This window comes from Elephas maximus, chromosome 10 (genome assembly GCF_024166365.1).
Source record: "Elephas maximus indicus isolate mEleMax1 chromosome 10, mEleMax1 primary haplotype, whole genome shotgun sequence".
In the NCBI taxonomy this organism is placed as follows: domain Eukaryota; kingdom Metazoa; phylum Chordata; class Mammalia; order Proboscidea; family Elephantidae; genus Elephas; species Elephas maximus.
Genome location: NC_064828.1, coordinates 51,535,471 through 51,557,424, shown reverse-complemented (window position 1 = coordinate 51,557,424; position 21,954 = coordinate 51,535,471). Strand labels below are relative to the sequence as shown.

At 38.2% G+C, this 21,954-nt stretch overlaps 1 protein-coding gene across 5 annotated transcripts in view; it reads right to left on the bottom strand.

Annotated features, from left to right (window-relative positions):
- MIA2 (MIA SH3 domain ER export factor 2) overlaps window positions 1-21,954 on the bottom strand; it is a 116,910-nt gene that overhangs the window by 82,830 nt on the left and 12,126 nt on the right. Inside the window, exons 4-6 of one of the 5 annotated variants that reach the window (XM_049899458.1) lie at window positions 19,032-20,289; window positions 12,347-12,559; window positions 12,154-12,254 (exon numbers count right to left, since the gene is read on the bottom strand). In XM_049899458.1, the coding sequence (XP_049755415.1) occupies window positions 12,154-12,254; window positions 12,347-12,559; window positions 19,032-20,289 (1,572 nt within the window). Of the gene's footprint in view, window positions 1-5,361; window positions 5,634-6,167; window positions 6,959-7,649; window positions 7,779-12,153; window positions 12,255-12,346; window positions 12,560-19,031; window positions 20,290-21,954 lie in introns of those variants that run through there. The other 4 variants (XM_049899462.1, XM_049899461.1, XM_049899463.1 and 1 more) reach the window with 4 other exon arrangements.

Here is a 21,954-nt window from a genome sequence, read left to right as displayed (position 1 = left end):
TGAAGAAAGAATAGTGTTTTCAACAAACGGTGCCAGGAAAACTGGCTATCCATACACAAAGGAATGCATTTGGACCCATATCTCATACCTGGATTACACAGCTAAGTGGTCAACTACTACCCAGAAATACCTCAGAAGACAAGCCTAGTGATCTGTTCCTGAAAGGTCACAGTCTTGAAAACCCAATGAAGCAGTTCTACTCTGCACACATGGGGTTGCTGTGAGTAGGAACTGACTACAGCAACTAACAACAATAACCTTACATCACATACAAAAATTAACTGAAAGGGCTCAAAGACCTAAATGTAAGAGCTACAACTCTTAGAAGAAAGCATAGGTACAAATCTTTGTGACCTTGGAATAGGCAATGGTTTCTCAGATATGACACAAAAAGCACAAGGAACAAAAGAAAACAAATAAATTGGACTTTATCAAAATTACAAAACTTTTGTGCTTCAAAGGACACTATCAAAAAAACGAAAAGACAACCCACAGAACGGGAGGAAGTATCTACAAATCATATATCTGTTAAAGGTCTAGTATCCAGAATATATAAAGAACTCTATGACTCAACAATAAAAAGACAAATAACCCAATTTAGAAATAGGCAAAGGATATTCCTCCAAAGAAAGGATATATCTCCAAAGAAGATACTTCTCCAAAGAAGATATACAAATGGCCAAAACACACATCAACATCATTAGTGATCAAGGAAACACAAATCAAAATCACAATGAGATACCAATTTATACGCACTAGGGAAGCTACTAAAAAAAATAATAACTTGTTAGAGAGAAGGTAGAAAATTGGTACCCTCATACATCATTGGTGGAAATGTAAAATGGTGCAACCTCTATAGAAAACAGTTTGGCAATAAGTTTGAAATAAGTCAATCACAAAAGGACAAATATCATATGAGACCACTATTATAAAAACTCATAAACAAGTTAACATACAAAAAGAAACCACCTTTAATGGTTATGAAGGAGGGGAGGGGTGGGAAGGAAAAATACTAAACAGACAATAGATTAGCAGTAACTTAGTGAGGGTAAGACAGTACACAATACTGGGGAAGTCAGCACAACTTGTCCAAGGCAAGGTCATGGAAGCTCCATAGATACATCCAAACTCCCTGAGGGACCAAATTACTGGGTTGAGTGCTGTGGGGACCATGTCCTTGGGGAACATCAAGCTCAACTGGCACATCAGTTTATACAGAATATATTCTACACCCTACTTTGGTGAGTACTGTCTAGGGTCTTAAAAAGCTTGCGAGTGGCCATCTAAGATCCTCCGTTGGTCTCATCCCATCTGGAGCAAGGGAAAATGAAGAAAACCAAAGACACAAGAGAAAGATTAGTCCAAAGGACTAATGGACCACCGCTACCACAGCCTCTGCCAGACTGAGTTCTGTACAACTAGATGGTGCCCAGCTCCCAGTACCAACTGCTTTGACAGGGATCACAATAGAGGGTTCTCAACAGAGCTGGAGAAAAATGTAAAATAAAATTCTAGCTCACACACACACACAAAAAAGACCAGGCTTATTGTTCTGACAGAGACTAGAGAAACTCCTAGAGTATGGCCCCCGGACATCCTTTTAGGTCAGTAATGAACTCACTCCTGAGGTTCACCATTCAGCCAAAGATTAAAAACAAAACAAGACTAAATGGGCACATCAGCCCAGGGGCAAGGGCAAGAAGGCAGGGGGCAAAAGGAAAGTTTGTAATGGCGAAACAAAAGTCAAAAAGGGGAGAGCGTTGACATGTCGTGGGATTGGCAACCAATGTCACAAAACAATAATACACAAAAACAATGTGTATTAACTGTTTAATGAGAAACTAATTTGCTCTGTAAACCTTCACCTAAAGTACTATAATAAATAGGGTTACCATCCTGCCTTCCCCCCCGACCCCCCAAAAAAGTTAAGCACACCCAGCAATTCCATTCCTAGGTATACACCCAAGATAAATGAAAACATATGTTAACACAGAAACTTGTACACAAATGTTCACAGCAGCATTATTCATAATAGTCAAAAAGTGGAAACAATACTAATGTCTGTCAACTGATGAACAGACAAAATATGGTATATCCATACAATGGAATATTATTCAGCCACAAAAAGGAATGAAGTGCTTGCTATATGTTACAACATGGATGAACCTTAAAAACATTAAGCTAAGTGAAAGAGGTCATACACAAAAGGCCACACAGGGTATGGTTCCATTTATATAAAATGTCCAGAATAGGCAAATTCATAAAGACAGAAAACAGATAAGTGGTTGCCAAAGAATGGGAGGAACGGAGAATTGGGACTGACTGCTAACAGATATGGGGTATCTTTTGGGAAAATGTTCTGAAATTAGTGGTGAATGTTCTGGAATTAGATAGTGGTGATGGTTGTCCAACACAGTGAATATACTAAAGACTACTGAGCTGAACATTTTAAAAGGGTGAATTTATATTATTTAATTATGTCAATAGAAATATAAGAAATGTTTTAAAAAGCAGAGCAGTGTTGTGCCATCCTTGCCTCCAGGCCTCATTTAGCAAAAAATCACCAAGGTAAAAATGTTTAAAAATGTTGCTTAAACTTGTTGATATACATTCTTTAAAAGATGCGAATATCTCAACATAATCTTAATACAAACAGCATTTGATTTATATTCCTTATGCCATAAAACATAAAACAAACTATCTCTAGTTGATAAATAATTCCATATTAATCAAGTATATATTTCACTGCACGAAAACAAAATTACGTGCTATCTGGGAGAAAACATGCTGTGCACAGGACTAGAGCAAATGCTGCAAAGTTTGACTGCCCCCTCCATGTTTCTACTGCCAGTCCTCAAAACAGTACATTCTGATTACCATTGTTTTTATTTAAGAAAGGGACCTAAAGTCCAATACGTGAATCTGAAATCATCTACCACCCCACAAAAAGCTTCTCCTCTTGTAAAATCTATGTCAGTGAATGACCAAGTTGCCACAGCCAGAAACCTGCGAGTCGTAGACTCCTCCTCTCTCTCACCCTTCACTCTAATCAACCCTACCCATTTTAGCTAACTCCTAAACATTTTCCCATTCAGTACTCTCTTCTCTCTCTCTACTATGACTAGTCTGTCTCTCCCATAAGCCTTGTTTCTAGTTTTGCCCCCCTTACATCTTACCTCCATGTTACTATCTGGAAAACATAAACCAAAATCCAACCACTGAAAATCCAATGACTCTCCAACACCTACAGAGCTTGGAGCTTATGTCTCCAGCAACCACCATTGCCCATCACTCTCTGAGCCCACTTCACACTCTAGCAATACAACTCGGCTGCTAATTGAATGGTTGGTAGTTTGGATCCATCCAGCAGCTCCCTGGGAGAGCGATCTAGCGATCTGCTTCCATAAAGGTTACATTCCAGAAAACCCTATGGGGAAGTTCTACTCAGTTAAGTGAGATCACTATGAGTCAAAGTTTACTCAAAGGCACCTAAAAACAATACAGCTTGTAGGAGTCTCTGGGAGGTGCAAAAGGTTAACAGCTGGGCTGCTAACAGGAAGTTTGGAATTCCATCCTGAGGTGCCTGGGAAGAAAAGCCTAGAGATCTATTTCCAAAAAATCAATCACTGAAAACCCTATGGCGCACAGTTAAACTGTGACACACATGGGACACTGCCATGGACTGAATTGGGTCCCCCCAAAATATATGTCAACTTGGCTAGACCATGAGTCCCTGTGTTGTGTGATTGTCCATATTTTGTCATCTGATGTGATTTTCCTGTGTTGTAAATCCTACCTCTATGATGTTAATGAGGCAGGATTAGAGGCAGTTATGTTAACAAGGCAGGACTCAATCTACAAGACTAGGTTGTGTCTTAAACCAATCTCTTTTGAAATATAAAAGAGAGAAACAAGCAGAGAAACAGGGGATCTCATACCACCAAGAAAGCAGTGCTGGGAGCAGAGTGAGTCCTTTGGACCTGGGGTTCTTGAGCAGAGAAGCTCCTACACCAGGGGAAGGCTGATGACAGGGACCTTCCTCCAAACCCCACAGAGAGAAAGCCTTCCCCTGGAGTTGACACCCTGAATTCGGACTTCTAGTTTACTAGACTGAGAGAATAAACTTCTCTTTGCTAAAGCCATCCACTTGTGGTATTTCTCTTATAGCAGCACTAGATGACTAAGACAGGCGCCAAGAGTCGGAATCAACTCCACAGCAACTGCTTGTAGCTTCCTGCATACCTCATGCTGTCCCGTGACTTCTCTGCTTAAGCTATTCCCTTATAACCACTCATGAAACCTTCCCTAACCACCCAAGAAATTTCTCTAGCACTTTGTATTTATGCTTTAGTTTTTTTTTTTTTTTTAAGCATTCATCACTTTCTACTTTGTACAATTTTCTTGTGTTCTCTCCCTTGACAGCATAGCACTAGCGGCCAAACTATATCTTAGGTCATTTAGAATCTCCAAAGAGCAGTCTCTATCTGTATATATGAGCACTACACACACAACAGATGCATGGTTAAATGAATGAATGAATGAACAGCATGACAACAAAACCAAACCCACTGCCCTCCAGTCGATTCCGACTCACAGCGACGCTACAGTACTTTTTAATTCACCTAACAAGAAACTATAATCATAACTGCTTCATGATTTAAATGCATTTTTTTTAAACTTTAAGACAAACAGTTTTTAAAAACATGCCTCTAAACATGTCAATAAACATTCCTATAAACGCTTCAGGAGAAAAACTCCTGCAACTTGATCATAAACTGAACCTGAGGAAAACTAAGAAATTAAAAAAAACTGTGAGCTTAACTAGCTCCAGATTTTACATTAATAAGACACAGAAAAGAGCAATCTCACCATGGAAAGCATCTCAAAACAGCATTTTTTATTGGGGGAAAAAAATGCAGACGTGGAATCTCAACTCCCCGCCCAAGCTTAGTTGTCCTTTCAAGACAAGAAGTTTAATCACTGAAAGGGGCTCACTTCAGAGGGTCAGTCTTCACTGATCCCTGCACAAAATAACATGATGGAAAAACTAATTCGTCTAGGAATTAGGAAATATTTACCACCCCTCTGCAAGTCCAGCTAAGCAAACGCCTTCTTCATCTTCCTGAACAAACACCAATTCCTGATCTCCAGATACCTTTCCACCACACGAAAAGCTGTCCAAGCACCCTGCGAACCTGGCTACTGCTTTGGACACAGGCCGGAGCCCGGCGGCAGGTGAAGGCTGGCCTCAGGACCTGCGACCACTGCTGCTCAGACCCCAAAATAAGAGACCCCTGCTTCCTTCCTCGGGCAGCTCCCGTGACCCCTGGGCCAATTAACCCTGATCGCGCACGGACTCACCCCGCGCAGTTTCTCCAGAACCAGCCCTAAGTACTGCTGAGGAGTAGCCCTGGGCCCCTCCATCGTGCCAAGGCTGCCTGGGCTGTCACGGCTGCAGCCACGGCCTGGCCCGGCCACAAGAAGCTGGTAGGAACACACAGCTTTGCGTCCGGAACCCGAACCCGCACCCGGCGACCGGAACAGACCACCGCGGAGCCGGCTGCAGGGTGAGCGCTAGGGGACGGGCGCCAACAGGCCTTCCCGTGCCCAAGCTGCCAACCAAGGAGACGGGGCCTCCACGTTACACTTCAGGTACTGGGGATCTGGAGCTCTGAGCCCATCCCTCACAAGCCTGCAACGCTCCGCGCCCCCTCCTCCAACTCAATTTGGTTTCGGCCGGGCGGCCGCGGGGAGGCGGGGAAGCTCGCGTCGCGGTAAACTTCCTCCCCTTCCTCGCGCGAGGTTCGTAGACGTGTCCGGGTCGTTTGTTCTTAAAGGGACCGGCGCTCTACCTGGCGAAGCCGTCCACCCTTGGAGGTGGAGGGCCTTGAGGCTGAGAGAGTGGGGTTCGGCCTCAGAATGCTCAACGCTGTGGACCGCCCACCCTGAAGATCAGCACTAATGGCCCCGGAGGCCCTGACTCAGGTGGCCGCGGCGGCTGCGAGGCTTCTCCGAGAGGTCCCTCGGTGCAGCTTCACGGGGTGAGCGCGGCGCGCCCCCTCGGTCCAGGGTCCGACGCCAAGCCCGGTCCCAAACCTAGCATTTCCCTCCAGCCACACCAAGAGCCTGCCATCTGCACTCTATCCGAAGCCCCGGCGGCGGCGTACCCCGTGGGACCCCGCCGGCCCAGGGAAGCCGGCAGCCGCCTTCATTCTTGTCAGAAAATGACGCCGGTGTGTCCTGCCAACCGTGTCCGGACTTTGGACAGGAAAGCGACTCAGGTCAGCTCTAGTCTGGACAGAGTTTAATCTCTCCCACACAAGAGAGCATCGATCGGGTCTCCTCCGCCCAACGGAGGATTCCAGGGGTTTACCCACTTTTACCTGAGTTACCTAGGCAAAACTGTCTTAAACTCCATTATCTCCTAGTTTCTTAAATGCTAAATCAGGCTCTTGTGGACCTTGGCTCAGCGCATGCTCTTCTGTGCTGAGAAAGGGAGCTAAAAGAAGAATTTGTCTTCTAAATTTAGGACTCTATCTTTAGATCTGTTGAAATAAAGTACTGAAGACTGAATTTGTACGTGGAAGAGTGTTTTAGCTGACGTAGCTGTTAAGTATATCCATCTCTCATATATGTTCCTTGTCAGTATAATCATGCTCACCAAAGTCGGCCTTCCAGCTCAAGCCCAAAAACTCAAAAAGCAGATATTTCTTCCCAAGCCAGTCACCCAAGAGATCACTCAAGAGATGAACAAAATCATAAATCCTTAGGAAATTTTCTAATTTAAGCTCTTGCCGCAACAGAACTGTTGTGCCAAAAAGAATCTAAAAATGAACCCAGTTCACACCAAGTGATTTTCAGAGGCTTAGTTTTTCTAAGCTCAAAGGGTTATCTCCCGGTTTACCAACCACATCAGCCTAAGGAGTTTCAGGAACTGCCAGTATCAGAGAGGAGCAGACATTGCTTAATAATTCTCCATTTTGAAGGTATTACACAACCTTAACTCACATAGGACAGTGTGTTTTGAAATTAAATTATGTGAATAGCTTATTAAGGTCAAAACAACCATAATCAAAATTTTAGGTTTAGAACTTCGAAGAAACTTCTAAGAACAAGCCTTAGAACAGTGTGTGCCTCAATTAGAACGTTGTATTACTCAATAAAAATTCTTCAATGAGTCAAGTGTTTTCAGGGACCTCCAGAATCATTCTCAGCTTTTAAACCAAACCCAAATCCATTGCCCTCAAGTGGATTCCAACTCATAGCAACCCTATAGGACAGAACAGAACTGCTCCGTAGGGTTTCCAAGGAGCAGCTGGTGAATTCAAATTGCTGACCTTTTGGTTAGCAGCAGGCTCTTAACCACTGCACCACCAGAGCTCCTGTTTCAGCTTTTAGGACTTGTTTATTTATAATCTGTAACATTATATATATATTCCCTTCCCTCCCTAATGCAATCTGGGCCCATTTCCAATTCTTCAATAATTATTCTAAATATTGTGAAAAATACAGATTGGGGCAAAAGGAAATCCAAAAATATATAAACACCTCAAAGCTTCCCCCATAGCAAAAATACAGTAAAACTTAACTCACTGCCAGGTTCCAAACCTAATTTCTTTTCTGTGCACTTAATAGTCGTAGAAACTTACCTCTTCCTCTAGATCTTTCAATTCCATTTTTTTAAAAACTCATGTTAAAATATCTTAACATGTAAATAAAGTTCTACCAAGCACCTTTTATCCTTGAGAAAGATTGTAGATTCTAATACATCCTGCACTCTTCTGTTTCCACACTGACTGTGACCTGTTTTGACATTTGTGTGGTAAAGGGGTGCTGCAGGTGGAGTTGTGACTACCAACCCATTATCCAATTTCATGGACATCGCTCCTTGTTAGAATATATGTAATATATATATAACATATACACACAAAAACACATATTTATGTTTTCTTAAATATTGCACATATTACTACCTTCTTAAAATCTACACTTGAAAAGAATAATCCTGAATTTGGTAACTGGTAAAAACTAAATCGAACATTTTATTCTATAGTTTATTCATATATAGGAATCCCTGGTGGTGTAGTGGTTAAAAGCTATGGCTGCTAATCAAAATATTGGCAGTTCAAAGCTACCAGGTGCTCATTGGAAACCATATGAGGCAGTTCTACCGTGTTCTATAGTGTCCCTATGAGCTCAAATCAAGTCCACAGCAATGGAGGGAGGGATTCATATGTAAATCTACTTTTGGGTCTGTGAGAAACCGTTATTTCCTTCAATTAGAGCACAAGATTTTTTACTATGTAGCAAGTATTTAAAGATTGTTTTCCATAAGTAGGCATGAGGTTTTACTGTCTTATACAGAATTTGCTTTAAAGGAAATGGAGAACAAATGTTTTTAGTGTTTGTGACAGCTACCAGAAAGCACCCAAGAACATTGGAAACATGCTAACCAGTAAACTTTGCCTACAACCTAGAAACTGATTTCCCCTATGAAGGGCCCCATTAGTTACTCTCATTTAATTAAATAGGCAATGTCACAGACTGTAAGAGCTAGTCCTTTGGAAGAAAATCAAACAAAATTGCTGAGCCAAATTTTCATTCTCTGAGTACTAGTGATGTAAGTGTTGTTCTCAGAACAATCAGGAGCTACCGGTTGAACAAGGTCTGGGTAACTTCCATTGTTTAATCCACAATTAAATGAAGCATTCTAATAAAAAATGTATAAACAGTACAACTCGAAGAATCTCATCAATTATAACACAAAATAGATAAAAAGCAGTGTTGATTCCTATTATTTGAGCAATATAATGAAATTATCTTTACAAAATCTAAATAAAATTACCAGTGAATTGAAACAATTACCTGAAACATTTAGGCAAGAAGGAAAAGAAACCCTTTTTCACTTGAACTTAACTGCTGGTATTCAAAACTATACTGTGGTTGCTTAATGGATTCAGATTGTTAGAATTCTAGATCTAAACTCATCAGAACATTTAGTCCAAGGATTATTTTAATGCCCTATATAGGACAGGGAGCCCTGGTGGTACAGTAGTTAAGAGCTTGGCTGCTAACCACAAGGTCAGCAGCTTGAATCCACCAGCTGCTCGCTGGAAATCCTATGGGGTCACTATAAGTTGGAATCAACACGATGGCAAAGGGTGTGGTATATAGGCCAGGCAGTTACAATAACTGTAAGGAATTGCTTGAGCTTCTTGTTTTCCTATTAGAATAGAAGACTGTATGTTACAGTCTTCCACTTAGAACCTAGAAATACGGCACTCTGTAAGTGTTGACAACTGATTCATAGTTTTTAGAACAATGGACAAGCCAGTTTTGACCAGTAGCCTGTGATCCAGTCTCAGCTCCTGATACTAGCGTTTTAAAACTGAGACATCCCCGAGTATAAACAATTTTCCGAGATTACAAGTTAATTAATGAACATAAATTTAAATTCCGTATGGTGGTGTAGTGGGTAAGTGCTACGGCTGCTAACGAAAGGGTCGGCAGTTCGAATCCGCCAGGCACCCCTTGGAAACTCTATGGGGCAGTTCTACTCTGTCCTATAGGTCGCTATGAATCGGAATCGACTCGACAGCACTGGGTTTGGTTTTTTTGGTTTTAATGCCTAAAGAATTTCAGCCAAAATGGTTCAGGTAAAATGTATTTGACTATATTTACTGATTCCACAAAGATACATATACTTAGTATATACCTTATTAAATAAGTATTTTATATAGAGATGAATATCATGTACTGATTAATAAATCATTTGTTCAATTTTATAACCTCACTAGAATAATTTGTAGGGGCAGAGAATGACAGATGAGGGATACATCAGCAGGACATACCAATAAGAAGAATCAATTCATGGGAGTTGAGAATTTTATTATTACTATTGTCATAATCATTATTTTCGTTTTTGTTTTTTTCCCTTCTATGCTAAAAAAAAAATAGGGCAATAAATTAACCACTTTTCTGGGCTTACTTGCCAGGTAATCTCAACTGTCTGGAACCTAGCAAAGAAATAAGGTTAGAAGGCCTGGGAAAGCAAAACAGTGTATGTCATTAAGCCCAGTTTTTACATCTCTGATCACAGTCAAGGCACCACCATCTACTGTGGTTACCTTAGCTAGAAATCTGGTAACAGTTATCCTCCTTAGTTCCTTTCCCTCTCCCGCTGCATTCAATCAGCCATTAAGTCCATGAATTCTATCTACAAAAGATGTCTCCAATTTGTCCTTTCAATCATCTCAACAACCACTATCATGTATTAGTAAAAAAAACAAAAACATTGCTATCAATTGATTCCAACTAATAGGGACCCTACAGGACAGAGTGGAAGTGCCCCACTGGGTTTCCAAGGTACGGCTGGTGGATTCAAACTGCTGACCTTCTAATTAGCAGTCAAGCTCTTAATCACTGTGCCACCAGGGCTCTTGTATTAGGTGAGAGGTAAAAAATATGGCTAATGAGCCAATCCAACCCACAGATTGTTTTGCTTGCTACACATAGTATTTTTTCTTAAATTAGACTATTTGCCAGCATTAAAAATTGGGAGATTTCACATAAAAATCCAGATTTCCAGCTTTCCTTGAAAAATGAGAAGATCTGGCAACACCAGGCGGAAGGTAAGTACTAGCTACATCTCTTAGACAAGACCTACACTCTTCCAGTCAGCTATAGTTCTCACCTTTCCCTGTGCTTCCCTCATTTCAATTGAATTTATAAACCCTAATATCCTCACCATTTACTTCCTGAACTAATGCCAATAGCTTATTCACTGGGCCTCTGGCTCCAATAGCTTATTCACTGGGCCTCTGGCTCTATACTCCTTCAATCCTGTTTGATAATGTTGACAGGTAGAATTTATAAATGAAATGTTATCATTTTATTCCCTGCTTAAGATTCTTCACTAATGCCCCATCATGTACAGGACAGAGTTCAACCTGCTACCAGAACATGCAATGCTATTCCTGATTTGATGCGTGTATATATAGGCAGCCTCGCCCTATATTCAATCAGAGTGAACTGCTTATAAACCCACTGCCGTAGAGTCTATTCCAACTCATAGCGACCCTATAGCGACCCTATAGGACAGAGTAGAACTGCCCCATAGGGTTTCCAAGGAGTGCCTGGTGGATTTGAAACGCTGACCTTTTAGTTAGCAGCCAAACTCTTAACTACTATGTGGCCAGGGTTTCCAAACTGCTAATAGTTCTCCAAAAATGCCATGTTCTCTCCCACTTCTGTACTTTTAAAAACACTGTGTCCTCAATCTAAAGTGTCCTTTCTTTGTCTAGCTAACTCCTACTCTTCCTTCAAGATCAACTCAGGTATACTGTCCTCTGGGACACTCTGCAAAGCTCCTCCTCCCCACCCCCTCCACCTACTACCTCAGTGAGTCTACCTACTAGGCAGCTCCTCCTAGCATCCTGTGTCTATTATAGCACTGTATTATAATTACTGCTTTATTACCTGTGTCCTCCAGCTAGAGTGCCCTCCTTAAAGTCAACCACTGTTAAATTTCATCTTAAAATTTAAATGAGAAAAAAAAGTGCCTTCTCAATAATTCATGTGGTAGCAGTAGAGGAGAAAAGGAACTAGCATTTGCAAAAGGCCTATGAGTCAAGTACTACAGCTAGGTCTTTTTGCATTATCCCTAATAAGAGGGTTTACAACAAATGGGAGGGTGGCCAGAATCTGGAATTTTAGTAACAGCTTGGTTAAATTTTGAGATATTACTTGCTTTTGTCCATTTCTCACCTCGCACCATTTTGAAGTCAAAGCTATCATTCAGATACTAATAATTTACTTAGGAATCACTTTTGTTCATATTATTTCAGAGTTAATTCATTTAGTATAATTTTCCCTGATTTGAAAAAAGGAAAGCCAGTGCTCAGATAAACAAAGCTTAAGGAAAGGTATGTATATATGTACATACATACACACACATACATATACCCTTAACTGCACCCATGTAATAAAACATTCATGTCAGGAGAAGCTGCCTTACATATAAGATTTTATGAAAACAGAAACATTACATGGGGAGGATTCACTCAGAAATAATTTGTAGCCTCTTCTATATTTTTTTTCTATATTCAGTAAAACAGTTAAAATTATTACAAAAGATTTAAAAGTCCAACTTACCTTTTCTTTAAGAATTACAATTGGTGAAAATGCAGAACTCATGAAATCATAAACATCAATTTGAAGTAAATATTTCAGAATCTGAAACTCGAAAGCATCTTCTGTTGATTTATAAATTAAAAAAAAAAGTTAACATTTGATATTATGTAGCTTTTTAACTGTCATATTAGAGAACAAATAACCTGTTTCTTACCTTTTTGAGGAATGTAATTTTCAGAAGACAAAGACTTATCAGCTGAAAACATCTGGCTGTTTAACAGAGTATTGTCCACAAATCTGTAGATTTCTACCTCAGTATGCCCTTCAGTCACTAGTGATGATTTGGATTTTTCATCATTATTTTCAGAAGATGGAGTTTTAAAATGTACTTCTTCATGAGTAGGTAACTCTATTTTAGAGGCTGTATCTACAAATAAAGAGAAAAAAATTTTTTCTAATACTTGCTTTGTTGTGGGCTTCTCTTTTGTTTTCTACGCAAGTCTTTCTTTGAACCTCTGTGGTCATTGTGACACTTCATTAGGAAACATAAATTGTGGCCTATATTAGATTTATTTTTGTCGATGGAATAAATTATTTTTGTCGATGGAATAGATTACCACAAACCTAGTGGCTTAAGCTATACGAATTCATTCTGTTATATAGTTCTGGAGGTCAGAGTCCTAAATTAAAAGTGTTGGCAGAATTATGCTCCTTCTGGACACTATGGAAGAATCTATTTTCTTGCCTTTTCTACCTCTGAGGCCACCTGCATTCCTTTGCTCGTGGCCCCATCCTCCATCTTCAAAGCCAGCAATGTAGTAACTGCCAATCTCTGTCTCTTACTCTGACTCTCCTGTCTTATAAGAAAATTCATAATTATATTAGGCCCACCAGGATAACCCAGGATAATCTCATCTCAAGGTCTTTAATCATGCCTGCAATGTCCTTTTTGCCATGTAAGGTAGCATATTCACAGGTTATGGGGTTTAGGACATGGACATCTTTGGAGGGGACATTATTCACCCTACCATTTCTTATTTTTTGGCCAAGGAAGAATTACAAAACCTGTATACAATTCTATTTTCTACATTGCTTTTTCGTCTAAAAAACTAAAAATAAATGTCAACATAAAACTTTGCTCCAGAGAATAAAAACAGTAACTGTTAACAACTCTTTTATATTATATAAACTTAAGACTAACAATGAGATAATATTTAGATCCCCATGAGATTTCCTTTCTGTTAGGAACACTTATATTATCCAAAAGGCTATAATATCCAAGTGCCATTGCAAAAATATGTATCATTATCTTTCAAGAAAATCAGTGAGATATACATTTCTTACTTTACATATTAGAGAACCAGAAAGGGTCACAATGATCAAAATCATTTACAATATTTACAGCCTGCTTGATAAAAAATCATTTACAATATTTACAGCCTGCTCGATAAAGCTTGATACTGATAGTTAATGCTCTATTTAGTAAATAGAGCAAACTTGACTAGTTGCACAAAGAAAGATATTAGAATTTAGAATAAATAATTTCCAAATTCCAAAACCTAATCCATTCAATCATTCATATCTACAATACATATTTGCTAATATGCACTATTAAATATAAAAACCACTATCATTCAAATTTTTAATGGAGCTGCTCCAAAGGTGGAAGAACTATCCACCACTAAATAAACTATATTTGCCATTTGCACAGAAAGGTGCCAATATTCTTAGGATATTTGAAATAACTTTGAAAAGGGGTTAGTGCCAATCAAATGTCAGGCATTATTGTACTTTTCCTACTCTCTAGAGCTTCACTAATCTCAAATTCCAACCTTTGTCCCTCCTTCATCTCATGTATTTTATATTATTGTATTGTATTAGCCAGTGAGTATGTTCAGAGAAACAATGAATGAATACAGGTTTTTCTAATTCCACAATTAATACTTCCTTTTATGAAGTGAAAATTTTGCAGGGAGATGTGATTTTGAGCAATTCTTGTTAGTTCGCATATACAGGATATTTTGTATTTTAAAGCACATTATTTTATTTACTAATTTTGCAAATGGTTAACATGCTCAGATGCTAACCGAAAGGTTGGAGATTCAAGTTCAACCAGAAGTGCCTCAGAAGAAAAGCCTGTGATCTACTTCCAAAAAATCAGCCACTGAAAACCCTACAGAGCACAGTTCTACTCTGACACTTATGAAGTTGCTATTAATTGGAACTGGCTCGAAGGCAACTGTTTTGGGGTTTTTTTGTATAAAACAAATATAGATAATGTAAGTCCAAAATATATTCTTCACCCCATTATTTGTTTTAAGAACTATCAAATTATTTTAGAAAACGTTCACAACGTTAAAATACATATTGTATGTTTGTGTTGGCTCAGTAGAGGCAAAATACTGAAATTAAAAGTATACTAGAAAAATAACAACTGTGAGATATTCTCATTCAACTGTTAGTAAAATACATACTGCCATGAGTATACACAAAGGTGCCCTGGCAGTGAAAGAGTTAAACACTCAGCTACTAACTGACGGGTTGGCGGTTTGAACCCACCCATCAGCTCCACGGGAGAAAGACCTGGTGATGTGCTCCCATAACGACTACAGCCTAGAAAACCCTGTGGGGCAATTCTACTCTGTCACATATGATCACTATGAGCTGGAAATTGACTCGATGGCACATAACAAGGACAATGAGTATACACAGGCTTATGCCTATTTCTCCTCTCAGACTCAATAGCAGTGTAAGACTGTGCAGTCTTAAAAATGAAACTAACTTGTATTTTGAATTTCTTTTCTGTACTATGAATGTGCCTGGCAAAGGCAAAACTTCACGAAATTAATGTTTTCCTCAATTTGGTAAACTCATAAATTCACGTATTATTGCTTCAATAAGATGAGAGTCATAAATTACTAAAAGGGAACTCAAGAAATTATAAATGTTTATCACTGCTTTTTTTTTAACACAAGTCAGGTAAATCTATCAGAAAAAATTCACATTATTCAACCGAGAATATGATCATTTCTTAGGGAAAATATAAGTTTAATTTTACATTTCAATGACAGAAAGCTAATACAGTTGTAAATAAAATATTTCAGCTGTTTCTGCATTTATGGTCCATATTAAATCTTTAAATGAATTATAATATCCTTAACTCAAATTCTGAATAAAAAATATATATGCACTTCTCTTGAGAATCTTCATCTTAGAAGTGTAATTGTTCTCTAAAATTAATGAAAATTTTCCACTTTGAAGCATGTATAGGTCAAAATTAGCCACATTTGTAATATTGCATCATATACTTATGTCTGTGCTATTCCAAAATAGCTATTAATTTATTTTAAAACAATTAATTCAATTTTAATCATAGTTTAAACTGATCACTTGATTGAATTGATTAAGCAGAGTTAAGAAAAAAAAAATTCTAGGTAGTCCTAGCCTAAAGTACAATAAGTACAATATCTAAGAAAGCCATGGTATCTATTTCTCAGTTATTTTTTCAGACTAGGATAGAAAAATATCAGTGCAGTCCTGAAAAGCAATATTAAAGAGTACTAAGTGAATTATTCAACTTTTAATGCTTCTTTTCGAGTTTATGATTCTTAACAAAACACTCCGATGCTGCCACTCATTCAGCATTGCCTAAAAGATGGAAGTCCCAATTGAGCAAACACATATTGGTAACTTAATAATACCACCTGTAGACACTAGAATTAAAAACAAGCAATTGAGCCAGGTGTTTCAATATAATGGGACTGTTGTAAATAGAGGGATCGAATAGTGATCTACAATAATGTTTAATGCCATTAAGGACAAAAGGGCTTATTCAATAATGAATTACACTCTATATTATGTGTGGCTATATTGATTCTCAAAAATGTCACTTTGAGGACTGAGACGCACCTGACCCAAGCCATGGTATTTTCAATCACCTTTGGTGCATATGAAAGCTAGACAATGAATCAGAAAGACTGAAAAATTAATGCATTTGAATTGTGGTGTTGGCAAAGAATACAGAATATATCATGGACTGCCAGAAGAATGAATAAATCTGTCTTGGAAGAAGTACAGCTAGGATGCTCCTTAGAAGCAAGGATGGTGAGATTTCATCTCACGTACTTTGGACATAGTATCAGGAGGGACCAGCTTGGAGAAGGACTTCATGCTTGACAAAGTAGAGGATCAGCCAAAAAGAGGAAGCCCTCAATGAGATGGACTGACACAGTGGCTACAATAATGGGCTCAAACAGTAATGTTCGTGAGGATGGTGCGGGACTGGGCAGTGTTTTTGTCCTGTTGTACAAAGGGTCATCATGAGTCAGAACAGGCTCAATGGCACCTGATAACATAATTGATTCTTTTAAAATGCTTTTTTAAAATAATATTTTAAAATTCTTAACTATACTTGGGAAACTAAATAAATTCAATTGAAGTCTTTCTGTAAAATAGATGTTAATTTTGTAATATAAATAACGTTGCCTGATTTATCTATATCATAAATTCCTATATCAGCATGTTTTTCTGTAAATGTGGGTATCCGAAGTCTCAGCCTTTCACACTGACTCAAGATCTATGATTCATTTTTCTTATTCGCTTTTTCTAATTAAGGCATGTTCTTATCATTCCCTAAGAAAGTTGTTGAAAATTCTGATTGTTTTAGCTACTTCTCCAATACCCAGAGAATAGGACCTACAGCCTTATCTGATTCCCTTTTTTAGGATTCTTTTTTTTCAAACAAATTCCTGCATGACTCCAGGTTGCTTTTCATTTAATTCATGTCGTAATGTTTTTGGATAATCCACACATCTTTATTTCTGGAACTTATATTGATTTCAGAGTGTTTTCATAAAAGTCCCCTCAAAATTAGTCTAAATTACATAAAAACACCTTATTCTCATTTGACTATTCATCAAGTTTTTCATATTTAGAAATTCTCCCAGAATCACTACATGAAATATTAAATAAAATTCACCCAAATAATTTTTTAGGGTGCCCTGGAGTTTCTATAAATATACTCTGAAATATTTCTAGACATCAGTCTTTTGAATTTTCTTTATTTCTGGACCTGATTTTTTTATTATTATTATTTTAGTCTCTCTTCTTTCCAATTACTCTCATCTGCTTTTTCACAAGCATTCCTTTAGGATTTAACAAATTTGGAACAATAGAATTATCTTTTTAATTAGCCTTTGACAATCTGGGAGCCCTGGTGCTGCACTGGTTGAGACCTCAGCTGCCAACCAAAAGGTGGGCACTTCGAATCTACCAGCTGCTCCTTGGAAACCCTATGGGGCAGTTCTACTCTGTCCTATAGGATTGCGATGACTTGGAATCAACTTGAAGGCAGTGGGTTTGACAATCTAGATCATCAATATTTCTTTAGTCATGAAATACATCACACTTACACCTTTCTCATTTGGAAAACGGTTAGAATCTAAATATCTGTGTGGTGGTTGAGGATGTTGAGCAAGCAGAGAGTTCACATTTTGGGGAATATTATGGAATGACATACAGTTCTGGAAGTTCAGGGAAATTGGTTCTAATGGAAACGTGTTTCCGAGTTCTCAACATTGTTGATCACTTCCTGTGAAAGATTTTCCTATCATCTCAGGGTTCAATTGTTTCTGTATTATCATCCAACATTTGCTGAATGTCTAATCTGTCTATCATAGAGACATCAGAATGGAGATGTGGGAAAGTCATATTATATAATTCTTCACTTAAAATACAATCCATGTGTTTTTAATCATAGGAGTTGCTAGATACCTGGACATCTAGAAGTATCCTCTGTTACTCTTGCTCTCTTCTGTTGCCCTTTGTTGAGCTCTAGGATTGAGAGATGTCATGGATTGAATTATGTCCCCCCAAAAACATATATATCAATTTGGCTGGGCCATGATTCCTGGTATTGTGTGATTTGCCTGTATGTTTTAAATCCTGAGAAGCTCCTCAACCAGAGCAAGATTGAGGACAGGGACCTTCCTCCAGAGCAGACAGAGAGAGAAGGCCTTCCCCTGAAGCCAAGTCCCTGAATTTGGACTTTTAGCCTACTTTACTGTGAGGAAATAAATTTCTCTTTGTTAAAGCCATCCATTTGTGGTATTTCTGTTATAGCAGCACTAGATAACTAAAACAAGAGACTTGAGGGAAAAAGTTGTAAACCTTTTACTTGGTTTTTGCTTGAGTTTCCTCATTATCTATTTTGTACACACAAGGAAAGCCCTTGTTGTCACGGTTGTTCTTCAGGGGAAAACAAAGCACAAGAAAAAACTACAGACCTAAAATATGATTTAGAAATCAAGACTATTTTGAATTACTGTAGACGCCCTTAGCTAAATTATTTTGGAAAGGTGTAAATGAGCTAAAAATACTCATTACCAGACTAGGAAGTCAGTAGACACCATCTAAACTAGATGAATCAAAGCAAGACAGAATATATTTAGAAAACTAGAGATAAATACTAAGATGAAATTACTTTTAAAAAAAGGATATCATTGTCTCTGGGACAGAGGTGGGAATAAAGATTCACAGAGGAAACAAATTGCTTTTGTGAAAAAAAAAAAAAACTTCCTAAGCACTATTTAAATTTTTAGCCTATTTACATATAACACTTAGATAAAAAGAAAAATTATTTTTAAATACCTTACCATCTTCTTGGAACATCAACATATCTCTAATCTTTCTTTTCCCCTTGGGATTTTATTTTATAATATTAATGTCTAAGTCCTAGAGTAAAACAGAAATTGAAAAAAAGGTAGTTGATAAGGTTGTTGTTGATTTTTGAATATTTTGAGAAAAATGGATTCCTCAACTCTTTCATCAGATTTGTACTTTTACAAGTAAATTATGTTAAAAAAAAAAAAAAACAACATAATAGATATTTTCATACCAACCTGACTGACTGTATCTGCTTTTAGACATCATAACTTTCGTATTATCTGTGGGATGATTTTCAACAGAAAATTCTTCTGTTTCATCATTTTCAACTATAGTATCTTCATCCAGTATCTGCTTGCGAAATGACAACTCTGTTTCCTTCGGAATGTTCTGGAAGTTCCAAGGATTGTCAAAATTATATAAGAACTTTTTAAAATATGGTAAGGTATCAGAATCATCTGTTTTCTCTAAGACTCTTTTCTTGTCTATTTGATCTTCAGTTTCCATAGTTTTTATTATTTCTGTTTCTTGTTCCTCATCTGGGCCACATTCACTTTCTGGAGGATGCTCATGTTTATTACCTCTACCTCCTTCTTCATCTTTTCTGTCATCTGAAATAATTTTATCTTCATTGACGTATGCAAAGCCTAATATACCTAAACCAAAATCAAACCAACTTGACTTGAGAAATGAGCTATCATTAGTGATTGGGTCTTCTTTTTCTACTAACCTTTCTGTACATGGAACTGTAGGTTCTTCATCAGGTGATATGGGATTGGAAACATCTTGCAGTAGGTGATTGCTTTCTTTGGACAATAGCTCAAGCTCTGTATCCTCACCTTCAAAACCTAAGTAACTTATAAATCTACCACCAAACCAACCAGTGGCTTGAGGTTTGAGAATGTGCTCAGACTTAGACACTAGTTCAGACTGCTTCTTTGGCACTGAATCAAATTCGGATTCAGTTTCTTGCTTATGTTCTATATGAGGCTCATCGTTATTTAATTCCTCTAGGTCATTCTCATCTACCACTGCTAATTTTCTACTTCGAAATGAGCTTTCTTGCAGAGGTTCAACAACTGATTCAAAGGCCTTCCCTTCATCTTGTGCCCTTCTCAGTCCAAACCACCCTCTCACTTCAGGCACAGCTGAGGATGGTGGGACATCATCCACTTCTGGAATTTGATCTTGGGCTTCTTCTTTGACAGTATCCTGTTCCACACTTCCGGCTTCTACTTCTTCCCAGTCTTTTGATTCACTGGTACTTCTGATACCATCTGGAGCCTCTACTGCTAGAAATTGGTCTTTTAACAAAGTGCTTTCAGAAGTTGAATAAAATTCAGAGTCTATCTGAAAATCACTTTCATATACACTAAATTTTTGGTCTTTGTCTTCTTCATATGGATATATAGTTTCATCGTTATCACTGTTGAACTCACTATCTTCATTCTCAAATATGTAGCTTACTCCAAGAAGACAAAGAAAGTCAGATTCCTAAAAGAAAAGAAATATTATGATTAACATAAATGTACTAAAACTCCTTGTTTCTCCCTAAATATTTTAAAATGGATGATTGTGGTTTTCACAAGACTACACAACTAGCTCAGCAGTAGAGCAAAAACTAAAATCACATATTCCAATCTCACTTTTATAGCAACTGATTTCTAAGGCTTAAAGATATAAAACTGAATGAAAATCTTTTTATATTATGGTTTCTTTGTTATCAGATAGTTGAAGAATTTAAGAAGCAGAGACAATGCTTTGAGTATATTCTGCAAATAAACTGATGAAAATGCATACATGCCCATAAAACTTTGCACTGCCTAGGTGTGTACTGAGTGGACACACACATTCGTGTGGGTATTTGAGGGAAGCGAATTTCAGAGAACGTAGTCACACACATAAAAGCCTTCACAGATCAGACAGATCAGAGGCTCTTGTTCAGGGGCAGATTAACCAACAGGCAAGATAAGCACAGGTTTATTTGTCCTTACTTACTAATCTGTACTGAACACTTTCACATTTTTTCACCACATCAAAGATTGTGTTTCTAGGAATGGCTGGCATCTGTTTCTCTCCCAACCCCACAGCACCTTCCTACAGAATCAAATTCTGTTTTCAAATTTACAGTCCCTGACAGGGGCAGATGACCCAACAAAAAAGTAAGCACAGACTTACGTGTGTTTACTAACTCATCTGTAGTGAACAATTCACCAAAACCCATGTGAAATTGTTCACTACAGATTAGTAAGCAAGCCCATGTTTACCGTGCTTATTGGTTAATCTGCCCCTGCTCTTGTGGCATGAAGGCCTGGTTAGAATCTGCACTAAAATACTCAGACTCCTTTTACTGAGGTCTTGCATATAGCCAAAGGAAGTAGGGATCCACTTGCTCATCTCACTGAACAACCAAATCAACGGGAAAAAAAATGGTGAGGGAATTTTTTTTTTTCCTAAAATGCTAAAACTTAGAAACAGTGGTATGTGTTGCATTTTGGATATCACTGTTATGAAATGAGAATAAAGAGCAGATTTTTTTATTCACTTCAGAATTGCAATTTTACAATATATTCTCCACACTGCAATATAGAAGGTAATTAAGAACAGACTCTAGAACGAAAGCCCTGGGCTCAAATCTCAACCCTGCCATCTACTAGCTCTGTAACCTTGGATGAATTATATGACTTCTCTAAGCCTGAGTTTCCTCGTCTGTGAACTGGAGATGACCATACCTATCTCACAGGGGTGTTGTGAGGATAAAATGAGTCAAGTACTTAGAATAGAAATTGTCTCTAGTAAACACCAGCCTAGTCTAGCCCAAGGTTACACCTCCTCAAATGCAGCCAGTAATGAAGGGATATAAAGGCCCAATCCTCTTGCCCCAATTTCAGACAACTCTGAAGGGCCATCCCAGCTCCAGAGCTCCTTGTGAGACTAAGGCTTTTGATGCAACTGCATCACAGTTCAACATCTCTGTCTGTCCAATCCTACTTTTTAGTTTGTTTCCTCACAGGTGCTATTCCCAAGACTACTGCCCAGTAAACTTTGGATGCAAAGAGCAGTCTCAGAATCTGTTACCCAGGAAATCCAAGCTAAGGATTTGGGACTTCTGAATGTTTACTATGTGCCTGGCACTGGGCTAGGAGTCTATAGTAAATA